General features: G+C 34.5%; 1 protein-coding gene across 2 annotated transcripts in view; it reads left to right on the top strand.

Moving 5' to 3' along the window:
* Positions 1-17127, top strand: part of PDCD10 (programmed cell death 10) — a 47340-nt gene extending 30213 nt beyond the window's left edge. For both annotated transcript variants that reach the window (XM_084874148.1, XM_084874147.1), the window contains exons 4-8: positions 5099-5216; positions 6522-6648; positions 12833-12911; positions 13086-13168; positions 16031-17127. In XM_084874148.1, the coding sequence (XP_084730274.1) occupies positions 5099-5216; positions 6522-6648; positions 12833-12911; positions 13086-13168; positions 16031-16112 (489 nt within the window). In that variant the 3' untranslated portion in view covers positions 16113-17127. The remainder of the gene's footprint in view (positions 1-5098; positions 5217-6521; positions 6649-12832; positions 12912-13085; positions 13169-16030) is intronic.
* The last annotated feature ends 8422 nt before the right edge of the window (positions 17128-25549 follow it).

Genomic DNA, 25549 nt, shown 5'->3' with positions numbered 1-25549 from the left:
TTTGATATGCCATATTTGGTCAGTAGGGAGGCTTAATGGCAACTATTTTAAGCATGTTTGTAACCAAAGAAAAGAAGGAAAAGTGATAGGCTGCACAATGTAGTATTGGTTAGGCAAAAGTCCATTTCTCAGCTTTTCTGATACTAGAACAGAGAATATTTATCCTGTGTATTTTGGTAAAGAAGACCCTGTCTGAAGCAGTAGATGGTATACTAAATGACTTTCATAAAAGAGATAAAATAATGAATTTCATGAAGCTTTTTTTGGTAATGTCTTTATATATAAGCTCATGTTTTAACACTGAAATACAAGTAAAAAGCAATTTGTTTAAAGTATGTGCCTATGGTAGATCTGGCTTGATACATGGGTAAATTTTGCTCTCCATGGCATGGATTTTTAACTGTGGATAGTGAAAGTTATTTTGGAAGAAAACATTGATTTGTTCTTAATTATCACATTTAATATGTTAAATTTCAAATGAAATTAAAGGAAGGCATGCATTGGAAAGATAAAGATTTTTGTGTTTATATAGTATGTTTAAATGCATATTTCTAGTTCTGGTTCCATAACAACAGTTATATTTATTGAGCTTTAATACCTGTTTTTGTTATTGGGGAAAAAGGGTTGAAATAATTTATTTCAAAATAAAATAATTTTAGTAAATATATATTCAGCTTTGATTCCTTTCCCATCCAAAAGTTCTGATAGATTGTGCTGTTAAGTATCACTGATTTACAGATTGGATATTACTGCCCTTGGGGACAGTTTTTTCTTACAGTTGGATTCTTCATAAAAATTTTATTTGGGGGTGGGGGGGAGAAACCTGTAGGTATATAGTCTCTGATTTAATAGATCTGTTTATTTTGTCAGAGTCATTGGATAAATTTAAGGCTTTTTAAATAAAAAGTAGCCTAAGTAAGAGTTCAGACAGAAAATAATAAGGCAACTATTCTCAAACTATGTGTCAGAGCACCCTGGGACCCCATAGAAATATCTTGGGTGTCATGAGATATTTAAAAATTTTAAAGAAACACAGTGATATTCAACATCTGGTTGTCACTGAACTACTAGCTTGCAGTATGCTGTTGCAATGTATTTGATTGAATTGCATTCCTTTCAGTTATGTCATGTCTTCGTCATCTGGACTTTGGTCATTGCTGTGATAAAAAGCAAGTACCATAAGGAAATCAATATACAACAGGAAATGAGGGTAGTGTCCAATCTAATTCCAGCATTTGAGACATTGTGCAGTGCCTAGCAGGGTTTACAGATCTCATTAAAATAAGTAATTATAGTTATTAGAAGAATGAAATTAAATACTTTTCTATCAATTGGTGTATTTTTTTTTTTTTTTTTTTAAGGCTACTAGGTTTCTTAGGCCTTCAGTATTTATTAAGTTGTTTGAATCTGACTATGTAATACACAGTACTGTTAGGTATTCCTTTTGGCACTAGGAACATTGACTTTAGAACATTAGGGACCTCTGGAATGTTTCAGCTTTGGCATGTTAGGGCCCCAAACCAACTTGATATTGCAAACTTTGTTGTCAGGCTTTCAGCATTTGATTTTTTTTCAGCACCTTATTATAACTTAATCACAGAGATTGTTTTCTGCGGGCATTGTCTGGAAGCATATAGAGATTGCCCTCCTGCTTCCCAAAATAATGTGTTATAATTCATGTTATAATTCATGCTACTTAGGAAAGATAAACCAGTTATCAAATACTGGCTTATTTAAATAGTGTCGTACATGTAATTTTGTATCAGTTCACCAAATTCATAAAGTTTATACTGCATTCTATAGCTTTTCTTTTAAAGACAACTTATTTTCTTTTCATTAAGTAGATCCTACCTTAAATAAATCTGTGGAAGGAAAAATCAAAACAGATTATACAATGGTCCCCTTATCCACAGTTACACTTAGTTACCCGTTTTAACTGCGGTTCATAAACATTAAATGGAAAATTCCAGAAATAATGTTTTATAATTTTTAAATTATAAATTTATGGTATGACTTTAAATTTATAAGTTTTAAAATTTCAAAAATAATAAGTTCTTAGGTTTTAAACTTTGTTCCATTATGGATATTGGGATGAAATTTCACACCATCCTCCTCAGTCCCACCTAGGACTTGAATTATCCCTTAGTCCAGTTTCTCTATGCTGTATGTGCTCCTTGCCGTTAGACATTTAGTTGCTTTCTCAGTGACATATCAGCCGTTCGTGGTATTGTAGTTGTGTTTAAGTAGCCCTTATTTTACTTAATAATGGCCACAAAGCTCAAAAGCAGTTATACTGGCAATTGGGATAGGTCAAAAGAGAAGCCACAATGTGCTTCCTTTAGGTGAAAGTTTTTGACTTAAAAAGAAAAGAAGAAGAAAAATGTGTATGTCCAGGTTGCTAAGGTCAGTGGTAAGAACAAATCTTATATTCATGAAATTATAAAGAAATTTGTGCAGATTTTGCTGTCCCTTCTCAAACTGCAAAAGTTACTGCCACAGTGCATGGTAAATGTTTGTTTAGTTAAGTTAAAAAGTCACTAAATTTGTGGGTGGAAGACATGAACAGAAAATATTTCAATTGATAACAAAAATGTGTTGCACCAGGAAACATTGAGACTATGTGAGGATTTAAGCAAGGGATCCCTTAAAACAAGTGACACCAAGCCATATTTACTACAAGTAAGGGCTGGTTACAATAAGATATTTTGATAGAGACTATATTTACATAATTTTTATTACAGTGCATTGATAGAACTGTTCTTTTTTTTATTGTTATTGTTGGTCTCATTGTGCCTAATTGATTTATAAGTTAAACTTTATCATAGATATGTATGAATAGGAAAAACAGTTCAGATAGTCCCCAACTTATCATGGTTTGACTTAAGGATTTTTTGTTTGTATAGTGTTTTGAAAGCTATCCACATTTGTTAGAAACTATACTTGGAATTTTGAACTCTGATCTTTTCCTGGGTTAGCAATATGTGGTACAATAGTCTCATGATGCTGGGCAGTGGCATTGAGCTGCAGCTCCCAGAAAGGCACTCCATCATGAGAGTAAACAACCAATACTCTACAGCAGCGTTTTTCAACCGCTGTTCCGCGGCACACTAGTGTGCCGCGAGATGTTGCCTGGTGTGCCATAGGTGCAAACAAGACAAGAATTTTATAATTTTTCACTATTTTGTTTACTTAATATTTCATAATAAAGTAATTATAAAATACTTTCTTTGTGTTTATTTGATTCCTATTCAAGAGAATTACTTTATATATAGTCAATAGAGGCACAGAGTTAAATTTTTTAACATTTTCTAATGGTGGTGTGCCTCGTGATTTTTTTCACGAAACAAGTGTGCCTTTGCCCAAAAAAGGTTGAAAAACACTGCTCTACAGTGTACTGTGTTATCAGCATTTTTTAAATACTGAGTTCTGAGTATTGGTAGACTTGGCTAAGCTGTGATGTTCAGTTGGTTAGGTGTATAAAATGCACTTTCAAGTTAGGATATTTTTCATTTGTGATGGGCTTATAGGGTCATAACTTTGTCATAAGTTGAAGAGCATCTGTCTTTATAGGATTTGGTACTATCCATGGTTTCAGGCCTCTGCTGGGTGTCTTGGAATATATATCCCCCATGAGAAATAGGGACTACAGTTAAAAGAAATAGAATTCAGCTCTAGCCAGTTTGGTTCAGTGAATAGAGCATAGGCCTTCGGATCAAAGGATCCAGATTTGATTCCAGTCAAGGGCACGTACCTTGGTTACAGGCCGTTCCCCTGCACCTGCTCTGGACAGGGCTCAGGCAAGAGGCAACCAGCCGATGTGTTTCTCTCACATCAGTGTTTCTGTCTGTCTTTCCCTCTCTCTTCCATTCTTCCTAAAAATCAATGAAAAATATCCTCAAGTGAGGATTAGCAACAACAAAAATGGAATTTAGTAAGACCCACTTTATTGTTATTAATTATGTATCAAAATGACTTTCCTGGGGATCATTTGACAATAGTTAAAAGTGAGATAAATGTTTATATTTTCTTTTCCTATTTAATTCCGTAGCATTTTAGGTTTTTTGTATTAAAATAATGAGAAACAAGATGTCATAATGGAGAGAGCAATAGGAGCAGAAGAAAGCTGTATCTGCAGTGATACCAGAGTAGAATTGAATAGGCAGATTAAATGTGCTAGACACATAAGAAAACAAATAGGTCACCATATGGTTAAGATCATAAATTGTTTCTATTTTCTATTTAATATCAGGGCAAGAAAGATGAGGAATCATCAGCATAATGATTAAAATTGGCAGTCATCCTAAAAGAAACAAATGTATAGTGTGATTATAAAATTTTGAACAATTATAAAATTGGGTAAAATTAGTGGGGAAAACCCAAATCTCGAAAATTAACTTTGGTAAACTCAGAACTCTTTATGCTCAGTACTGAAATGACTAGACGATTTTAGTGCTCTAGGGAGTAACAGAACCATTGCAAACTCATCAGCGAAACAAACTCAGGGTAGTAAAAGGATTAATAATGTTCTGGAAACTAGGGAAGGTAATAGCCTTGCTACAAAAATAAAACAGAAAGTGAAAATGATTGTATGGGAAAGTATTTAAGGGATTATATATCTTCAAGAAAACTTGCAAAAGTAATCCTGTTTTATTTTTTGTATTCCTGACATTCTGTTAATTTAAATGCAGAGAATCTGTAAAATACTGGTAAGATGAGTAGTTAATTGCTAGATCCTCAAGTTGAAAGATTACCTAATGAAAAAAATTAAAAATCCTTAGTCTATTTTAGCTTTTAAAAATATAAATGTTTATTAGTATTTCTGTCTTTGTTATTAGTTTGATTTCAGGAGAAGGTAAAGGAGAAGTAGGAAATGTTAAGTACTTTGAGTTCAAATGGAAAATAAACATTGTAATAAAAAGTTACTGATGTTTAAGTTTTATCAAACAGAAGTGATACCATCACCACACCTGCTTTACAAAGATTTCTGCCTTTCTAGGTTCATCAGTCTAAGTTCTCAAACCTTCTAAACATTTAAGTTTTGGTTTTAAAATTCTGGTTTCATTTCTACATTTCAAAACTAGCTTTCTCTTTCTTATAGGCTGAAAAAGAAAATCCAGGACTCACACAAGACATCATAATGAAAATTTTAGAGAAAAAAAGTGTAGAAGTTAACTTCACAGAATCGCTTCTTCGAATGGCAGCTGATGATGTAGAAGGTAATCAGAAAAGAGCCTTGTTTAGTTTTCTTATAGTTGTAGAAAAGCACTTCTTCCAAATCTTTATTGCTTGACAAAAGGTTCTAGCTCCTCTTTCCCCTCTCCTCCTGCTCTTCTTTTTTTTTTTTTGTTATTATTATTATGATAATATTGGGGTGGGAAGGGGGGTCTATAAAATAGAAAAGTAGTTCTTGCTTTCTGTTTTATATTTGTCAGGTTCAGGTTTAATTACTTGAAGTAAAGTGTTTGTTTATGTTATACACTTAAATTTTCTCCCCTTGTTGAATATGTTTGATGAGTTCTGGTTTTGTCAAAAGATAAACTCTGTGGAATGTTTTTTGTTTTTGTTTTTAATTTTGTGTTAACTTGATGCAAAAAGCAGTTTGAATTAATGAGGGTTTTTCTAATTTAGTATTTTATTCAACCACAGATTTGAGAAAACAATATAATAACCATTCTTTCTCATTTTTTGCTTTTTTAAATAATTAGAAATGGGTTTCACTTAAATTTAGTACCCATTTTCCCACTAATTAAGAAAAAAATAGAAGTAGAATTTCCCATCTTTATTGGGGGAGAAAAACAGGAAATATTTTAACTGATTCCATAATTTGTAAGAAAGTCCTCATCATTATTCTAAACTTACGCATTTCCAGTCTGTGAGGCCAGGTTGCATTGACTGGTAGGGTTGTAATGTTTCCAAAGTCTACAATGAATCTACTACTAATGTTTCTGTCTCTACCAGGTCTGATTAAACTTCCTTTCTAAGGTTGCTCTTCTGTGATCCAACCCTTGTGTTGCATTTTTGGTAGTGTTTTTTGGTGTGTGTTTTTTGAGGTTTTTAAGTGAAGACTTTAGTAGGTTGTTTAGGTTTTGGTATAATGAGCCATTGTATATTCAATGTAGAGATTTTTGTTAAGCTCATCTTCCCCATTGGCAGGTACATGTTGCCATCGTATTTGTCATGAACGTCATTAAGGTTTTCTCGAGAAATGTAGCTTCAGAGGTTTGGTCAATTTGATTAAGACTCCCTTTTAATTTTATTTATTTATTTTTATTTGGGCTTTCTATTTATCACAAGTTGAAAATGTTTCGTCTTTCATCTTCTGTTATCTTACTTTGTAGGAGTCCTGTTATTACCAAACTAAGTTGAACTCTTAACAAATTCTGCTTTTGCAACCTTGTCTTTCCTGGTTATCTAGCCTTTCTACTCCCCTCCCTCACCCTCATGACCAACATTGGGAATTGGTAGACTTGCATTTGACAAGGAGTTGCCTGATGCTTTTTATTATGTATTTATTTTATCAGAGTATATGATTGAACGACCAGAGCCAGAATTTCAGGACCTAAACGAAAAGGCACGAGCACTTAAACAGATTCTCAGTAAGATCCCAGATGAGATCAATGACAGGGTGAGATTTCTCCAGACAATCAAGTAAGCAACTTCTTGTTTTTGTTCTTTTCTTAAGCACTTCACAGGAACCTCTCATTCTAGATACTTCATTTTTGTATGACATAAATGTTAAATTAAAATATTGATTTGAAACAAATTTGGAGTTTTTAAATGCTTTGTTAACTTCTAAGCTGTAGCGTTTCACCTCAGAATACAGTAACATTTTTTTAGTATTTAATTTTAAAACAATGAAATGCACATAAATTGAAATATAGTTTAAACTATATAAAACATGGAAAAATTAAATGTCATGTTAAAGTGAATAAAAAAGTTTTGGATAAATTATATGGCTGGATAACATTGTTTTTATTTCAGAAATAGCACAAGTCATTAGGACAAGTCATGTACTCTTTGTGGATAAAAAACAGAGAAATATTGGAATAATTGCAGTCATGCTGTTAACATGTTGGTGAAATTACAGCTTAGAGATTGCTTAGAAAGGAAAGATTTAGCAATTGCATGAAATTTCATATTGTTAACTTAGGAAGTCTTACTTGGAATAAATATTAACATTCATTTCTCAGAAATCGTATTCTTTGTAATTTACGTTGCAAAATGCTATTTTAACTAGTTTGGGTACCTATTTTGAGTGATAGAGAGGGAGAAGTATGTTCCATTTAGAAAATGTACATGATGGGTGCCCAACCCAGCTATCAAGGAATGTCCCTCACTTTGGTCTTCTAATCAAGGACTGGAATGTATGATAAAGGCTTCATTGACTAGCCAAAATCTGTGCAATGGGATACAAACCCTAAGGTAAATATTTTGCCATTATTGAGAAGCCCCAACTTCCTTAAACTATTTTTAATATGTGAAGAAGGAAGACAGTCAAATGTTTGTGGATTTTTATTTTTTTATTTATTTTTTTTATTTATTTATTTATTTTTTTTTTAAATATATTTTATTGATTTTATACAGAGAGGAAGGGAGAGAGATAGAGAGTTAGAAACATCGATGAGAGAGAGTCATCGATAAGCTGCCTCTTGCACACCCCCTACTGGGGATATGCCCGCAACCGAGGTACATGCCCTTGACCGGAATCGAACCCGGGACCCTTCAGTCCCCAAGCCGACGCTCTATCCATTGAGCCAAACCGGTCCAGGCTGTTTGTGGATTTTTAATTTGGTATAAAGTAAACATGTTTGGTCCATAAAAGGATAAATTGTCAGTGATCTCAAACACAGCTGTTTAAAATTTTTATTTCTATAATTTTCTAATAATTAGGTTTAAAATTGTTTTGGTGATGTGTACTACACTTCTTTGAAGATTTGATGTTCTTAATATTTTCAGCAAATTTTGCTTCAGGTCATTCAAGTAGAGCTTTACAGAATCAATATTATCTTAATAATATTAATTACTTATATAGAACTTACATGCTAAGCACTTTTAAAAGTACTTATAACATATTAACTTACTACAAATGTCTGTAATAGATGAGGAAATTGAGGCATCAGAAATTAAATAAACTTTCTCAAGTTCACAGAGCTGGTAAGATGGGAGAGCCGGGTTTGAAATCAAGTAGACTGTCTCTAGGGTCTTCTCTGCTGTTTCCCTATCATAGATTCATAGTGTTGATCTAATTTGGTAATTGAATGAAAAGTTTCTGTTGTTTGGAAGAAGTTTGATAAAGGACATCTTATATAGAATGCCAGTAGGTCAGAGGGAGAACAGTGTTGTCCTAGCCAGGGTAGAAGTGACTGACCTGGAGTCCTTATCCTGCTATTTTGATTCCTCTTCTCCCTCCCCCTGTCGAGTTCCTGAAGCATCTGTGTTAAATCCAGTCTGGCCCTAGAGAGAGAGTTTGAAAACCACTTTATTAGCAGCTGCATTTTAACCATAAGGATGTTGAGGTCAAGAGCCTAAGACCCTTGTCCATAGTCATTGACAGTAACTGAATTGGGGGTTTTGTCTCTCATTTACAGAACAATAGTAATATTTTAATTCTGGACAGTACTCTGCACAACTAAATTAATATTATTGGCAATTAAAATTTATACGTTTTAGGGATAATTTACAATGGAATGTTTGTTGATAATATGTTTTATTTCTGAGACTGATACTCAACGAAGTATGAATTAGTATACATAGCTAAAGCTGCAATTATTTGTGTTACTGATCTGATAGGTAGATAGAAAAAAAGATAGATTTTGATATGCTGTCACCACTGTTACATTGTTTAACAAATTAGTGGTTAAAGTTTTAGCAACATGAAAGCAATGGTTTATCCTTTAGGCCACACATATTGTGCAATTACTATCTTTCTTTCAAATATTTTACTTTCTCATATTTCAGGTAGTTTTGCTCTTTAGCAGTATTTTTCAGTGAGCATGTATCAAATACCTACTATACCAAGTACTGTACATGTTGTTATAGGTTATACCAGAGTAGAAAGAACATACTCTTAGCTAAAAAATATTCAGATAATTTTGTATGTGTTAGCAGGATTAGGTTTGAATCTCCACTTCAATATTTAGCTATGTAACTTGGGTAAGGTGCTTAAATTCTGTATTTCTTTTGTTTCTGCCTGTGAAAATGAGGGTTAATAGTTGTGAGAATTGGAAGAAATAGCATCTACTGACAACACATACTGGCATTGTAAAGTAAGGTTTATTTCAATTTCTCTCTATGGAGTTGATTAGGAAAAATGATCCCCGCAAACAAATATTTTAAAGTACTTTTGATTAATGAATGTTTCTGTTTGATTACATTTGAGTTTATGCAAATATTTTATAAAATTAATTCATGGGATTCTTTTAAAAATCTGACACATTCCAATTAATGGATGACTAGTAGAGACTTGTGATTTAATAGACCAGAACGCTATGCATTTATCTATTTACTCATTATAATCTACATTTGCATATTCATAGGCAAAAAATTCGCCAGGGTTTGGTTTCCTTGATAGCTTCACATTAGCTTTTCCAGAGCTGACCTGTCTAGAGCAAACATACGGCATAGGAATTTCCTTCCTTTAGAGTGTTTGCATAAACATACACAAATTAGGGTGATATGATTTAGAAACACTATTATTCTATGCAATTTTTTGATAGGATGTATGTTTATATTTCACCTAATGCCTGTTGTCCTCTCAGTGTTATGTTTCCCCAAAGTTGCCCCTCTTAGTAGTTCTGTGTCCCTTATCATAGAAACCATTAACTCAACTGTAGTTCTTTTTTTTTTTTTTTTAAATATATTTTATTGATTTTGTACAGAGAGGAAGGGAGAGAGATAGAGAGTTAGAAACATCGATGAGAGAGAGTCATCGATCAGTTGCCTCTTGCACACCCCCTACTGGGGATATGCCCGCAACCAAGGTACATGCCCTTGACCGGAATCGAACCCGGGTCCCTTCAGTCCCCAAGCCGACGCTCTATCCATTGAGCTAAACCGGTCCCGGCTCAACTGTAGTTCTTTTACCATCAAGTTTTCCCTAGTTCTTTATTTAACTATTGTATGTTTAGTGTGTGTGTGTGTGTGTGTGTGTGTGTGTGTTGAGAGAGAGAGTGAGAGAAAGAGAGAGATGCCTACGGGATTTTCTCTGGTTGGAACCAAATCTTCAGTACTCAGTAATATAATTTAGCTTCCTTGTTTCCATAAATGAAAATGTTCTATGAACATACAAATGACATAATATTTGATATAAACTGCTGTAGGTTGTTTTAGAGAATGCCAGGCTTAAGGATAAACAGCCTAGGTAAAGCTCTTGGCAAATAATAGATCAAACCTTAGCTCTAAGTTCTGAGTTCCTACACAGTGGCTTCCAAACCAGGTTTATTAGCAGAATCACCTGGTGCCCACCCCCCCTTTTTTCCCCCCATTTTCTTTTAAAGCACAGATTCCCAATATTTATTAGTAGGATGGAGCACTGTTCACTAAAACCTCCCTTCCCTCCCCTCCCCCTTTTTAGTTTTTGCTCTCAGGTGAGGGAGGGAGCTGCCAATTTCAGAACTGTTCTTTCGATTATGGAATGCAGCTATTCTCTTGTACATGGAACATATGTTCATGCTGGTTAGCACTGAATGTACATTCTTGTTCTTTTCGGTAGAATTTTAAAGTACGGCTCAGTGAAAACAGCTCTGTGATCACTATAATCTGCTGCATTATATTTTGTTTTAAATAGTTTCACTGTGAATTTAAAGAATCATCCATATGCAGCGATTTGGCATATTTTACTTGTTGAAATTGTAATTTTTCTCACATAATAGGATGGTCATGTGACTTTGTTTTATTAAATATAGGTGGACTTACAGCCATCACAGCAATACAGCAGGATTCAACTTCCTTAAAACTAAAATGAAATAACAGTTGTATAACTTAAAACTTTTTACTAAACTAGAGGGGAAAAACAGGTACACAAATGTCATTTTAATTAAAATTCTTTGTTTTATTTAAACATGTAATGTTTTAATGTTTCAGCCTGAGGCTGATGTTTGACATTAGGATGTAATAAGTATTTATTGAGATGTCATAAATGTCATTACTACTTTAGAATAGGCGAAAATACCTTTCTTCATTCTAAAATCCTATCTGCTTACAAGTTTTAGACTTTCCATATGCTGATTTACTGGAAATATTCTGTGAAACACACATGTCCAGAAAGCTGGACAATCTGCACACTGAACCTTTTTTTTTCCCCTTTAGTAGCAAAGCAGAAAGATTGTTATAGGTATGAAATAACTGAAATCTGATATTAATGATTAAAAAGTCAATCATAAAAAATTATATTTGAGATAGTCTGGATGTATATCTTACTAATTCATGTTTACACTTGGATTGTGTTTGAATGGCAAAGAGAATGAATGTGAAAAAGAGAAGGTTTGCCTTAGAGAATATGAGACTACTTATAAATGCAGAATTATGTTGAGTTCAGTTTGGCCAAGAAAGATTGCTTTAAGCTAGAACATGAAAATTAAAAAAGAGCATAGATATAAAATATAGGAAGTGTTCAGAAAAAACAACAACACTACATGAATAGGAAGTTTGTATGTGTTAGCAGAATTAGGTTTGAATCTCCACTTCAAAGAAATCTCCATTTCTTCTACTTTCTCATTTTTTAAGGAGAGGGAGATATTGATGCATAGATATGGTGTCCACTAAAAATGTGTACACACTTTGAATGATTATGAAGTCAGTGTTTAAAGAATTTATTTTTCTTTTTTTTTTTTTTTTTTTTTTTTGGTCAACACCGTTTTCTAACCGATGACCATTCTGGTCCAGGCACTGTTGATAACGAGAAGCAATAGATTCACAAACATCAAGAATCATTTTGTTCGTATTTGTGTGCCCTCAGTTTGTCAACTGTTGCCAGTTTTGTACAGTAAACTTCATCTTTTATGTATCCCCATAAAATCGTCTGGTGGATAAATTTTTTTCCCCCAAAGCTTCGTCTGGCTTCACCCATTATTTTAAATCAGTTAAACTTGAAAAGGAGTGATAATTAAGTGAGTTATCAGCACTTAAAGTGTGTATACAGCTTTTGAGGTACACCTGAAGGATGATTGCTGGAAAAGGTAAGGTAGAAAAATAATCAGATATTGTCACTCCCAGAAAATTATACACTTTATATACATAAATATAGGTTTTAAAGGGGGAGGATACATAGTTGTTAGAAGGAGATAAATGTTTCAAGAGAAGAGCTATGTCTGAGGAGGAAATATTTCAAAACAAATTACTGGGTATGTAACTAGGAGTGTTGGTAAATATAGAAATGAGTTATATGTAATAGCAAAATTTCATATAATTGTTTATGATCTAGCAAAAACAGAGTATATGGTAACTTAAAGTCAGCTATATTAGAGAAAGGAAAAATTATAACTGGAAAAGATGAGAGGCAGAGGCATATTCTTTTAAATTTAAGTCAGTAATATTGAAAGAAATATTAATAATTTAGGAAAATTTATGTGGAATTTGTGGTCAGTAGTGCAGAAGTCAAGATCACAGAAGGGTACATGCTAAAAACCCCCCTCAATCGCCAGTCAGATGTTTGTGCTTGACATAATGTTAGTATGGTAATTAACAGTATACTTAGTAATTCTTAAAAAGATATATACAGAAAAAAAAGGACATGTGTAATGCTTTCAATAATAAAGATTCTTTAAGAAGATATATACAAACTTCTTTCAAATATAACTGATTTTAAGAAAATTCTTTTTTTCTTAACTCACAGGGATATTGCTAGTGCAATAAAAGAACTTCTTGATACAGTGAATAATGTCTTCAAGAAATACCAATACCAGAACCGCAGGGTAAGTTTCCTAGAAGTCATCCTAGATGTTAGTTTACACCTTATTATTTTATTGAATTAAATACTAAAATGGTTTGATTACTAGGAATAACCTCCTATCTTTGACTTTGGCTTTTGTGTCATTTCCCTTTTCTTATTTAGCATTTTTTTTTTTAATTGCTTCTTATGTCTGCAGGCACTTGAACACCAAAAGAAAGAATTTGTAAAGTACTCCAAAAGTTTCAGTGATACTCTGAAAACCTATTTTAAAGATGGCAAGTACGTACTTTTACTTATTATCCTTCTCTTTTAAAATTAAATTATATGGTTTGTATTATAGTTAAAACCATATAACTTAAATTCTTTTTACTATAGTACCAAGGTCAGAAAAAGGTCTGCTAACTACTAACTTAAAAATAAAGAGTGCATGGTGATAATCCAGCCCTACCAGTCCAAGACAGAAGGAGTTGGCAGGCCTTTTTCTGAAAGGGTCCCGATAGCAATTATTTTGACTTGGTGAGCTCTTTGCAATTGCCCACCTCACCTATGCTGTTGTAGTGCAAAGACAGCCATGGATAATATGGAAATAAGTGGGCATTATAGCCATGATGTAATAAAACCTTATTTATAGACACTGAAATTTGCAGTCACTCGTCACATATTATTTTGATTTTTTCTTAATTTTACCATTTTTAAAAACATAAATGTAATTCTGCAGTCCATACAGAAACAAGATGATATTTGGCTTTTTGGCCCAACATTTTTAGTAGCATCAGAATCCCCTAGAGGGCTTGTTAAAGCACAAATTGCTTTTGGGTTCCACCCCCAGAGTTTCTTATTGTCTAGGATGGATCCAAGAATTTGCATTTATTTCTAAATTGTTCCCAGTGATAGTGATATGGTAGGTCTGTTGGGAGATGCTGCACTAAAGTTAAAACAATGCTTAATTCTGCTTGCACATTAGATTCCCCTGAGCTCAGTTTTTAAAAGTCCTAGTGTTTGGCTTTACCCACCTTCAGAGATTCTGATTCAGTTGGCTTAGAGTGGGAGCAGGATTTAGGAGTTTTATACAAGTGTGTAAGGTGACTTCACAGTGCTACAAAGGCTGTGATTCATTGTCCTGGCAGGAGAGACACTTTACAGGAAATATACTAAAAAGGTAAATTGCTTATCATTTTTCAGTTTACATACAATTGGTTCTTAAACACCCCAGAAAACCAAAAATTTTATGTGTAAAATGTATAGGTGATGCAAAGGCCATGTGTTCTGTGGCACTGAACCTGATAGTGAATTTTTATATCAAGTAGAATTCAGAAGATTTTGTTGACGAAACCATTTTCTAACAGTGTTTAAAGTTAGAAAAATAGTGATTATTTCAGCTATAATTGGCATGACCTCTACCATGCTATCGTATAGAAGTTTTAAAATCCCTATATCTGTGCCAAGTTATTCAATATTATTGTAATAAAATTTAAAGATAATAAGTTAGTCTATTAGAGTGGTCTTGGTTTTTAAAGCTATCTTTTATAGTTCAGATAGGTAAAATATTTACATTTAGATATATTATGAATTTAAAATACTGAGCTAAAGTATTAGTGGTTTTGTTGTTGTTCCATACTACTATTCAGGTTGTCTCGGAGAAATGCTCCTTCATGATTTAGTTTAATAAGCTGGCAGGTGTGTTCTGAAAATAAACTTGCATCTGTTTTTCCTTCATCTCTGCTAAGCCCAAATAACCAGAAAACACATTAAAAGGATAATTTACATGTTGTGATCATTATTTCTGCTTCTAACTAATTAAGAACTGTCACGGAAAAAGCATGTTGAAAGATAGAAATTCATTTATAGCCTCATTTTCATTAATCTGAAATGATTTACTTTTCAATTTTTTAACAGTTCAAATAGGCATATAGATTATTTAGGCTTCCTGCTACTATTTTTTCTCCATTCAGCAGCTTCTTTAAATTACAATTAGTTGTGTATGAATAATGTGCCATGAGTTTTGTACCTGTTTCCTCAAACTGAAAGTTATTACAATAGCCTGCTGATCTTTGAGCCATCTTTCAATAGAGGGATGATTTGCATTGATTCAACTTAATTCTTTGGGTTCCTCTTTTTTGATAAATGTCTAAGATGAAGATTAAATCTTTAGCTATGCAATTAACCTGGTAAGGCCACACAGTGGGACAAGGGCATCAGCTCTGTCCTCTAGTTGTTTGAGGATGGGCTGATAGGAAATGTGGTACAGCACAACATAATTTTTTAGAACATATATGTTGTCAGCTCCAAAATATTGAAATTGCATGATTATTTTGTTTCAAAAGTAGATTAATTCTCCAAGCAGTTGAGAATTTTCAGATTTGTTTTTGAAAGAAGGTATGAGAGATTGGGATGAATCATATTTGAAAGTAATTAGGGTTTTCTTAAGCATTTATAATGCCCATTGCCATATAGATTTTGAGACTGAGTGTAATACTTAATGCAGATTTTAATTTGGTAACTTTTATGAGCCATAGCGGGAAACTACATTTGAATTCGTTATTTGTTTGACCTATAGATCAGCGTTTTTCAACCGCTGTTCCGCGGCACACTAGATGTTGCCTGGTGTGCCGTAGGTGCAGACAAGACAAGAATTTTATAATTTTTCACTATTTTGTTTACTTAATATTTCATAATAAAGTAATTATAAAATACTTTCTTTGTGTTTATTTGATTCCTATTCAAGAGAATTACTTTATATATAGTCAATAGAGGCACAGAGTTAAATTTTTTAACATTTTCTAATGGTGGTGTGCCTCGTGATTTTTTTCATGAAACAAGTGTGCCTTTGCCCAAAAAAGGTTGAAAAACACTGCTATAGATGAACCTTTGTGGTTCAGAAGCCATCATTAGCAGCCCACCAACATCTAATTACCAACCAGAACCACTAAGGGGCAGTAATTCCTAGATAGTTTCAAATGATTGAGTACCATTCAATTCCAATCTGAAATAAAATTTATGATACTCAGTGCTTCTAGTTTTTTTGTTTTTTTTTTCCTAAGTTATTTCATTGCTACTGTTATTGGGTGGGATTAGTATAAATATTTTTAAAGAATGAATTTTTTTGGATAAAATTAATGATTTTTTTTTTTCTTTGTACAGGGCAATAAATGTGTTCATAAGTGCCAACCGACTAATTCATCAAACCAACTTGATACTTCAGACCTTCAAAACTGTGGCCTGAAAGTTGTATATGTTAAGAGATGTACTTCTCAGTGGCAGTATTGAACTGCCTTTATCTGTAAATTTTAAAGTTTGACTGTATAAATTATCAGTCCCTCCAGAAGGGATCTAATCCAGGATGTTGAATGGGATTATTGCCATCTTACACCATATTTTTGTAAAATGTAGCTTAATCATAATCTCACACTGAAGATTTTGCATCACTTTTGCTATTATCATTCTTTTAAGAATTATAAGCCAAAAGAATTTACGCCTTAATGTGTCATTATATAACATTCCTTAAAAGAATTGTAAATATTGGTGTTTGTTTCTGACATTTTAACTTGAAAGCGATATGCTGCAAGATAATGTATTTAACAATATTTGGTGGCAAATATTCAATAAATAGTTTACATCTGTTAAACATTTCTTTACTTGAAAAAATTGATATATATATATATATATATAAATATATAACCATAAGTAAGACCAAGATTACTTGGGTTAATATCTAAAGAACTTTTAATGGGAGCTTATTAGCAGTTTATCAAATAATTAAGCAGCAAGAATTTTTATTTTTTTGTCCTTAATCGCTCCAGGCAAAAAGTAGTCAATGGAAATATTTTTTTATTTATATAAAGGGTACTATTTTTCCAGCCTGTTTTAAGAGACATATGAGAGAGATGTCAATTTATAGTGTTTTCACGTTATGCTGCCACTTTTTGAACGCTGACAGTGTGAAATTAAATACTTCTTGTGTGCTAGGCCCTTATAAGCTTTGCGCCTTTGCCTCCAGAATAGCCACAACTAATAGTAATTTGAAGCTATACCAATGCTCATTGGTTTGAAATTGTCATGAGTGTTAACATTATATACTCTCTTTAATATATATATAGTTATATTTCACCATAGAGAAGTATTAAGGAAATTATGTATCAAATATTCATGTAAATAAGCATTTTCATTTTTCAGTTATTAAATAAAGGAAAAATTAGAATTTGTTTATTTTTTATAAAGATTTTAAATGTTAAACTACATTTCTGTTGGCAATACAATTTTTTTGCTATAATGAATTTAGTTACTTTTTAATTTTTCTTTTTCAAAAATATTTTAAAAGAACTATTGTCATTGGCAATAGAAAAAGAATAAATTGTCCTGTTAGATGCAAACAAAATATGTGGAAAGAAGCAAAACAATAGACTACTGGACGAAATCTCATAATTTATGGACATTTTATTGAATTGATGTGTTTTTTTTTTCTTCCAAGCCAGTAAAATGAATATAATTGGTTATCTTAATACTATTTATTTTTTACATAAAACTATTATTTACTCTTAGAAGTAGATGGGTGGTTATTTGCAAAATATGTGTATATGAAAACAACGTGTAATTTTTTTTTTTTGATCAGCAGACTTTTTTAACATAAACCAGTACTTCTCCTGTGGTCTCTACCTCCTTAACAGAACAAATTAGCTACTTTGCTACAACTCATCTGTTTTCAGAAGCCGCCTTGTATCTTTTTATTCCACTGTCCAATATCTCCGGCTTTGGTTTTCATGAAACTTACCTCTAGAAAGGATTCTTATTCTTGGGATAGTTCAATTTCTTATGTAATCTTGGTGGGGAGAGGCCAATGTGGCCCTAGTCAGATACTTTTCCAGAGAACAGAAAGCTGGCTCCCAAGGAAAGGAAGATAAGGAGACAAGGAGCACCTTATCTTTCTGAAGCACTGTTCTAAGAACAGTAATTCCCTTAATAGTCCTGTGATTTAGCTGCCTGCCTTATAGTTGAGGAAACTAAAGAGAGCTTAGGTTACAGGGGCTGGTACCAGCTGGAGCCAGGGTTTGAATTCAGTGTATATCTCCAGACTCCATGCTCTTTTCACCAAACTGTATTTCATCCATTGGCAAAAATGGACCTTGTTTAGAACATTGAATCTGTAACACAAAGCTGATAGGCCCTCCTTGATCCACATGGAAGGGAAAAAAACTAGGATAAGTCTTTATAAATCTAAATTTTGTTTTAAAGGGTCATCCTTTGGTGATAATGGCTATTTTTTAGATGTTCAAAATGTTTCCTCCTCACACTTTCTTGAAAGAAAATGATACAATTATAGATGGTAGGGTTTTTTTTTTTATTGCATTTTAATAATCTTATCAGGCAACACGAGATTGGCAACCCAATATCAACCCCTCCTATTTTTTTTCTTTTTAAGGAAATTATTTTTTAAATATATATAGGTAGATGGGTAGATAGATATAGTTAGATACAGATATACACACACACATATAATTTTATTTTTTAAATCACCATTTTCCCCTCTAAGCCCTCTTCTCCCTCCACCTAGAAATGATTTTAAGTTTGCAGAAAATTGGCAAAAATAAGCATAGTACAGAGAACATCTATTCATTTTTTATCCAGATTCAACTATTACTGAGATTTTACCATTTTTGTTTTTAACATTTGCTTATTTACCCTCCCTGAAATCTCAGTGACTCCAGATAATTTCCATGGTCCCCTTTGTCCTTTACAGCTTTAACATAACATATTTACGAAAAGTACAGCCTTTGTTTCCTCTACTCCCATTTTTAATGGTATGTTCTTCACTTTGGGTTTCCTCATTACATTCAGATTTTGCCTTCCTAAGATACCACATTGGTGATGCTGTGTCATGTATCACAATCCATGGGAGACTTTAAATCCATGCTAACATTTCCCCCCGGATTTAGCATCTATTGATGATTTTTGCTTATTCCATCAGTTGCAAAATGGTGATTTCCTAATTATAGCATTTCTTCATTTTGCTATAAGAGGGAACACTCCTTTCTTCTTTATCTCTTTCCACCTGAATGTTTATATTAACTATTGTTTTGGACTCGCGGTTTTCTGTTTTTTCCAGGGCTTGCATTTCATTTCTTACTTTGTCTTGTCTTAAGTTTGGCTAGTAGGAGCTTCTGGGTCCTAATCTCTTGTGGCATCTTCTATCTTTTTTTTTTTTCCCCCCCATACCATCATAAATAAAAGATGTTCCAGGATCTAGAATTGGCAGTTTTTCCATGGAACCTTGGCTGCTGGGTGTGTCGCCTTTACTAGGTGTTTTCCTGCTGCTAGGCCTATTCAACAGAATAGGAAATGTGCATGTACACATCTTACATGTGCTCGTATCCACATTTGATTTAGAAATCATGCGTTCACTGATACCTCCAATCCCATCCCTCCTCACAGGGTTCTTTCTTGCTTCCTCCTCCATTTTTCTATGTCCCCTTTTCCTCGGAATCCTGGCTTTTTAAACAGTACATCAGTTTATTCACTTGTTCAATCCTATAATACATCTAAAATAGTTTTCCTTGCTTTTGCCCACAGAATGTATAAAAACACACTTAAAAGCCTGCAATTTTGTTTGTATCCTCTCCCTATGTGTACCCTGCTCCAGACTGAAGATATATAATTACATTCTGTGTTCATAAATTACTTCGATTCATTTTTTTTAATTTTACTGTTACTTATTTGAAATAAATTGGGTTCCATTGTTTCAGTTTTCTTCCAAGTATAAGATCTATCCCGTTCCCCGTCCCCCCCCCCCCCCCAATCCTTGGTATAATTTATCTTTTAAATATAGAACATTACATGCCTCCAAAAATCACAACTATCAAAAGGTATACTGAGAGAAGTATCATTCATATCCCTTAAGCCCCATCTCCTCCACCCCCACCCCTACCCCTGTAAGTATCCAACTTCACTGTTTTTCCCGGCGTTTCGTTTTATTAAGAAAAGTAGTAAGTGTGTTTTCTTATTCCCCCTCTTTCTTACACAAAAGGTAGCGTATATACAGGGAGACCAATCTTGGTTTGCTTAGGACAGAACTTTTTCTTGAATACAGAACTTCCATTAAAGTTAAAACTGAGCAAGTTAAATTGGGAGGGTTGGTCATTTTATATACATGCTTTTATTGATGTGTAATTTACATTCTGTGAACTTCACATATATGTCTTTATAAAATATCGAGGCAAAATTCAATGCTGCAAAATACACCCATTTTAAGAATTGTGCACCGACGACGACAGTCCAGCTTTAGACACATTTTCGAAATCCCCACAGAATTCCTCATGCCTGGTTACAGTTAAACCTTGTTCCCTCCTCACCTTGGTCCTCCCCAGTTCCAGGCAACCAATAGCTAGTTTCTGTTAACATGTTTTTCTTCTCTGGGCATTTCATAGAAATATAGTGATATCGCCGGGACCGGTTTGGCTCAGTGGATAGAGCGTCGGCCTACGGATTGAAAGGTCCCGGGTTCGATTCCGGTCAAGGGCATGTACCTTGGTTGCGGGCACATCCCCAGTAGGGGGTTGTGCAAGAGGCAGCTGATCGATGATTCTCTCTCATCGATGTTCCTAACTCTATCCCTCTCTCTTCCTCTCTGTGAAAAATCAATAAAATATATTTAAAAAAAAGAAATATAGTGATTTCTTTCTAATCTGGCTTCTTTTAAGTTTAATGTATTCAGAGTCCATCCATGTCATTGCATATATCAGCATTTCAGTATTATTGCTGAATAATATTCCATTTGAATTTTGCATGTTTTGTTTTCTATGTAAAAGCTGGTGGACATTTGGGTTGTTTCCTTTTGGACTATGATGCATCATGCTGCAACAGACATTCGCCTGCAAGTCTTTATGTGGACATGGTTTTCATTTATTTGAGAGGAATTGTTGGATTGTATGATAAAGTCATTTAACTTTTTAAAAATTTTATATTTTTGTTTGAAGTATTACAAATAGTAGTACATATGTCTCTTTTTTCCCCCCCTATTGACCTCCCCCCAGCTTCCCCTACTCCCCCCCCCCCACTCCCCACCCCCGGAACATGCCCTCACCTTCCTCCCCCAGTGTCTTGCGTCCATTGGTTAGTTATGCTTATATGCATGCACACAAGTCCTTTGGCTGATCTCTTACCACCCCTCCCCCAACCCTCTCCAGCCTTCCCACTGTAGTTTGACAGTCTGTTGCCTCTATCTAAAGAAAATCATATTTAACTTTTTAAGACACTGTCAAATTGATTTCTAAGACACTGTCAAATTGATTTCTACCAATTTATATTCCCACCAGCAATGTATGCGGATTCTTATTTCTCAACACCCTCACCAATATTTTTATACACATTCTTGTAAATACAAAGTGGTATTGTTTAAATTTTCATTTCCCTAATGGTAAAGGAAGTTGAGCACCTTTTCATGTGCCTATTAGCTACTTCACATACATGCTCTGATGGACTTTGTATTTTTCACTAAACATCTCAAGTAGTCAATCACTCCATGTAAGTTCATAGAGATTCATATTCTCTCTCTCTCTCTCTCTCTCTCTCTCTCTCTCTCTCTCTCTCTCTCTCTCTCTCTCTTCTTTATTTTTTAAAATTATTTTGTAGTTGCTCAACATTTCAGGACATGTAGGTACCATATTTTATCCTATCAATCTGCTATGCTCAATCATTTAGGTGGTGGTCAATATTTTTCAAAATTGCAAATACTATTACAATGCATGATCTTACATATTCATTTCTATTTTAAGGTATACCTGCAGAGTAGATTTCCTAGAAGTGGGATTACTGCGTCAAAGGATGTTTGCTTGTGTAGTTTTGTTAGATAGTAGAGGCCCAGTGCACAAATTCATGCACAGATGGGGTCCCTTGGCCTGGCCAGTGATAAGGACTGTCTATTGGGGCTGGCCAGCTAGGGGGTTGGAGGGAGACCAGCTGGGCCCGCGCTGGGGAAGGAACCACGGGAGGTTGGAGGTAGGAGCACACTGACCACCAAGGGGCAGCTCCTGTGTTGAGCGGTCTGCCCCCTGGTAGTCAGTGTGTGTTATAGTGACTGGTTGACCGGTCACTCAGTCATAATGGTCGCTTAGGCTTTTATATAGATAGATATTTATCAAGTAGTTTGTAATAACTTTATAGTGCCTGATGATATTTTCTGTGTGCCCTAATATATGGTCAGATTTTTGCATATCTGTGCAAATGTTTCAGGCCTACATTGGAAGATTATATATTCTCTATTATTAGATGAAGTATTCAATATACAAAAAATCTAAAACATGTTTTTATTATATTTTATTTTATTATATTTTATTTTCTGTTTACTGGCCATATGCTGCATTGTTTGTGAAAGTGTCTATTAGTAGTGTGTTTTCTGTTTCTCCTTTCCTCTCGTAGTATTTATTTTTTATAGGTGGTTGCTATGTTATTTGTTGTCATACCTGTTATATCTTCAATGTGAAATGAAATGTGGATTTTAACATTATAAAGTGTTCTTTATTATATAGTTAACACTTTATGAAGTTTGTCTTTTGACCTTGAGTTAAATCCATTCACATTTACTGAGATGTTTATTATTTTTGGGCTTAAATCTGTTATATTATTTGTATAATTTCTCTGTATTTTTTTTTTTTTCCTTTTTTGGTGTGTGCACTTTATGTTGTTTTTTTTTTTACTTTTAATTTCTTTTGTTATTTAAGAAAGTCTGTATTTTTAAACTTGTGGTTTTGGATTAACATTTTATAGGATTTATAATCTTCCCTCCCCCCCCCCCCCCCCCGCCCCTTTAAACTTGTGCTATCTGGTATGCTAGATTAAATCACATCCTTGAACTCTCACCTACTTAAATGAAAGTCAGTGTTGTTGTTTTTCTACATTTTTTTCTCTCTCCCATCTGTCATTTTATTTGCATTTTTCTACTTTATCAAAGCATAGAATACTCACACATACTCCTATCTCTGGTCTCACCATTGTTTCTATCTAAACTTGACAATTACATGTATGAATTGTTCATGATTAGTACTTTTGCCTAAGTTCTCTCAATCATCTAGGTTGGACAAAACTCGTCCTCTAGTAGCTTTTATACCACACCTTTATATAATATTCTGAATTCTTGTATGTTCAAAATAATTTTCCTGTAGCCTTGATAGTTAAAGCATATATTGATTGCATATATCATGCTTGGTTCACATTTCCTTTCCTTAAGTTTCATGAAAATAGCTTTACTGTTGCCTTGCTTTATACATTACTAGTATGTTGTTTTGAGCAGTCCAATGTCATCTAATTTTTTTGCCTTTACATTATTTTATCTTTTTGTCTGGAAACCTTGAAGATTTTTTTTTTTTTTTTTAATTTTCAGAGTCCAAAGTTTTATTATGATCCTAGAGGCCCAGTGCATGAAATTGGTGCTCTCGGGGGGTGGGGTTAGGGGGTCCCCTCAGCCCAGCCTGTTCCCTCTTGTAGTCCAGGAGCCCTTGGGGGATGTCCGACTGACGGCTTAGGTCCGCTCCCAGGGAGCAGGCCTAAGCCGTCAGTCGGACATCCTTAGCGTTGCCACGGAGGCAGGAGAGGCTCCCACCACCACTGCTGCACGCACCAGCCGTGAGCCTGGCTTCTGGCAGAGCGATACTCCCCCTTTGGGAGCACACTGATCACCAGGAGGCAGTTCCTGTGTTGAACATCTGCCCTCTGGTGGTCAGTGCATCTCATAGCAACCGGTAGTTTTGCTGTTTGGTTGATTTGCATGTATCAGAATTGAACATCCCAGCTTAATTTTCTTGGCACTTGATGGGCCCTTTCTGTTTGTAGATTAAGGTCTTCCTTTATGTCTGAAAAGTTTTCATGGATTACAGTTTTAAGTATTACTTCTGTTCCGTTGTTGAGCCCTCTTTGCCTGTCTTCTGTTTTAACCACTTTCTCTGAAAACGTCTTGCCTTATTTCATTTTCACTTCTCTTGGTTGTTTTTTCCTACTTTTCTTTAAGACTTAATTTTTTATCCAAATCTACTTTCTCAAGCACCTTCGAATTTAATCTTGGTTTTTGGTATAATTTTTCCCCCTTCATTCAACCAACTCTCATTTCTTCCTATGTTTGAGTTTTTCTGTTATTAGTACCTCTGATTTAGGCTACTTTTTTTCATATGCCATATGTTTACTTGTGGATATTTTATTTAGTCAGGGTATGCTGGTATGGTTTTATTTAGCTCCTTAGGGTATTTGATTTTCAGCTGCAGAAATGAATTCTGTTGATGTTGGAGAAAGCTCAGTGTGCCTTTATTACCATCAAATGCTTAATTTCTTATTTTCTGTCCTCCTACTGTCTCATTCTTTTCTGAGTACAATGCTTCTTCAAAGTAACCACTTCCAGTCTTGCCTCTTGCATGTAACTAGTTCTATGAAATAACCACCCATTTTCAGAATCTTGGCTTTTGCTGTTGCACTTTCTCTTTCCTAGGGGTGATTTAAGTTTGCTTTTTCTAAGTCCTCTGTTCCTTTTCTGTTCCTTAGCACAGAATCTCTTAAACTTGTCCCCACTTGCTCTCCTCACTCCCAGGTTCGCCAGCAGTTGGAGAGAAGTGTGAGCTCTGTTAGGATTTTTCTTCTCCTCTTCCAGGTGGCACGAAGGTTGTCTCCTAATCCCGAAGGCACAAGTCATCTCAGGTTGAATTTACTCTCTTTGTTGCAATTAATAATTTTCTTTAGGAGGACATGGTGGATATTAAGAATCAGACACCCACCATTATTCTCCTAACCTGAAGTTTCCTTTTTCAGTTTCTAAAATAATTTTGCTTGCTTGTGAAGTCCAAAATTCCTAAAACCTATGGAATAAAAGACTGGGCCTGAGGGATAAATCATCGCCTGGTGTTTTCTGTGGGAGGACAGGTTCAGAGGAAACTATTGGCTCCCCTCAGTTCTGTCTGTCCCCTCCCAGAGGCAGCCCTAGTAGAAGTGAGCTCCACTGCTCTTTCCCGGTGTTGGCACTCTTGCTGCTCACCTGCTGGTTAAATTGGGATAAACTTTTCTGTTTTAACAAAGTTCTAAATGACATATTCATGTTGGCTAAAATGGAATGCTCAAGGGCTTCAAATGGAGAAATAATGTGTCTATTGAGTCCAGTGATTATTTTAAATTGTCCAGTGAACTATGCAAATTAACTGTGAGAAGTGAGAGACTAAGTATAAATTTTGAGTAAAATCTATTGTTATTAGTTCACATGTATTAGTCTAACTTTGACTGCTATAAGGAAATGCCATAAACTGCATGCCTTAAACAGTAACTATTTTCCCACAGGTCTGGAGGCTGGAAGTCTGAGTGCGTGTCAACGTAGGTTCTGGTGAGGACTCTGTTCCTGGCTTGTAGATGGCTACCTTCTCACTGTGTCCTCACATGGCAGAGAGGGAGGGAGGGAGGGAAGCAAGAGGGAGGCAAATTGATTGATCTTAATATAAGGAATTGACTAATGGGATTATGGAGGCTGATAGGTTCCCACATCTGCAAGGTAGTTGGCAAGCTGGACACCCAGGAGGACAATACGTTAGTTCCAGTCTGAGTGAAAGCCTGAGAGCCAGGAAAGCCAATGGTGCAGTTCCCGTCTGAAGGCAGGAGAGAAGCCAACATCCCAATCCAAAGTCCAGCAAGCAATAAAGAGTT

The sequence above is a fragment of the Pipistrellus hanaki genome (genome assembly GCF_964339955.1).
Source record: "Pipistrellus hanaki genome assembly, chromosome: 2".
NCBI classification, from domain to species: Eukaryota; Metazoa; Chordata; class Mammalia; order Chiroptera; family Vespertilionidae; genus Pipistrellus; species Pipistrellus hanaki.
The sequence above is the reverse complement of the archived record's forward strand: the minus strand, read 5'-3'. Positions and strand labels throughout refer to the sequence as shown.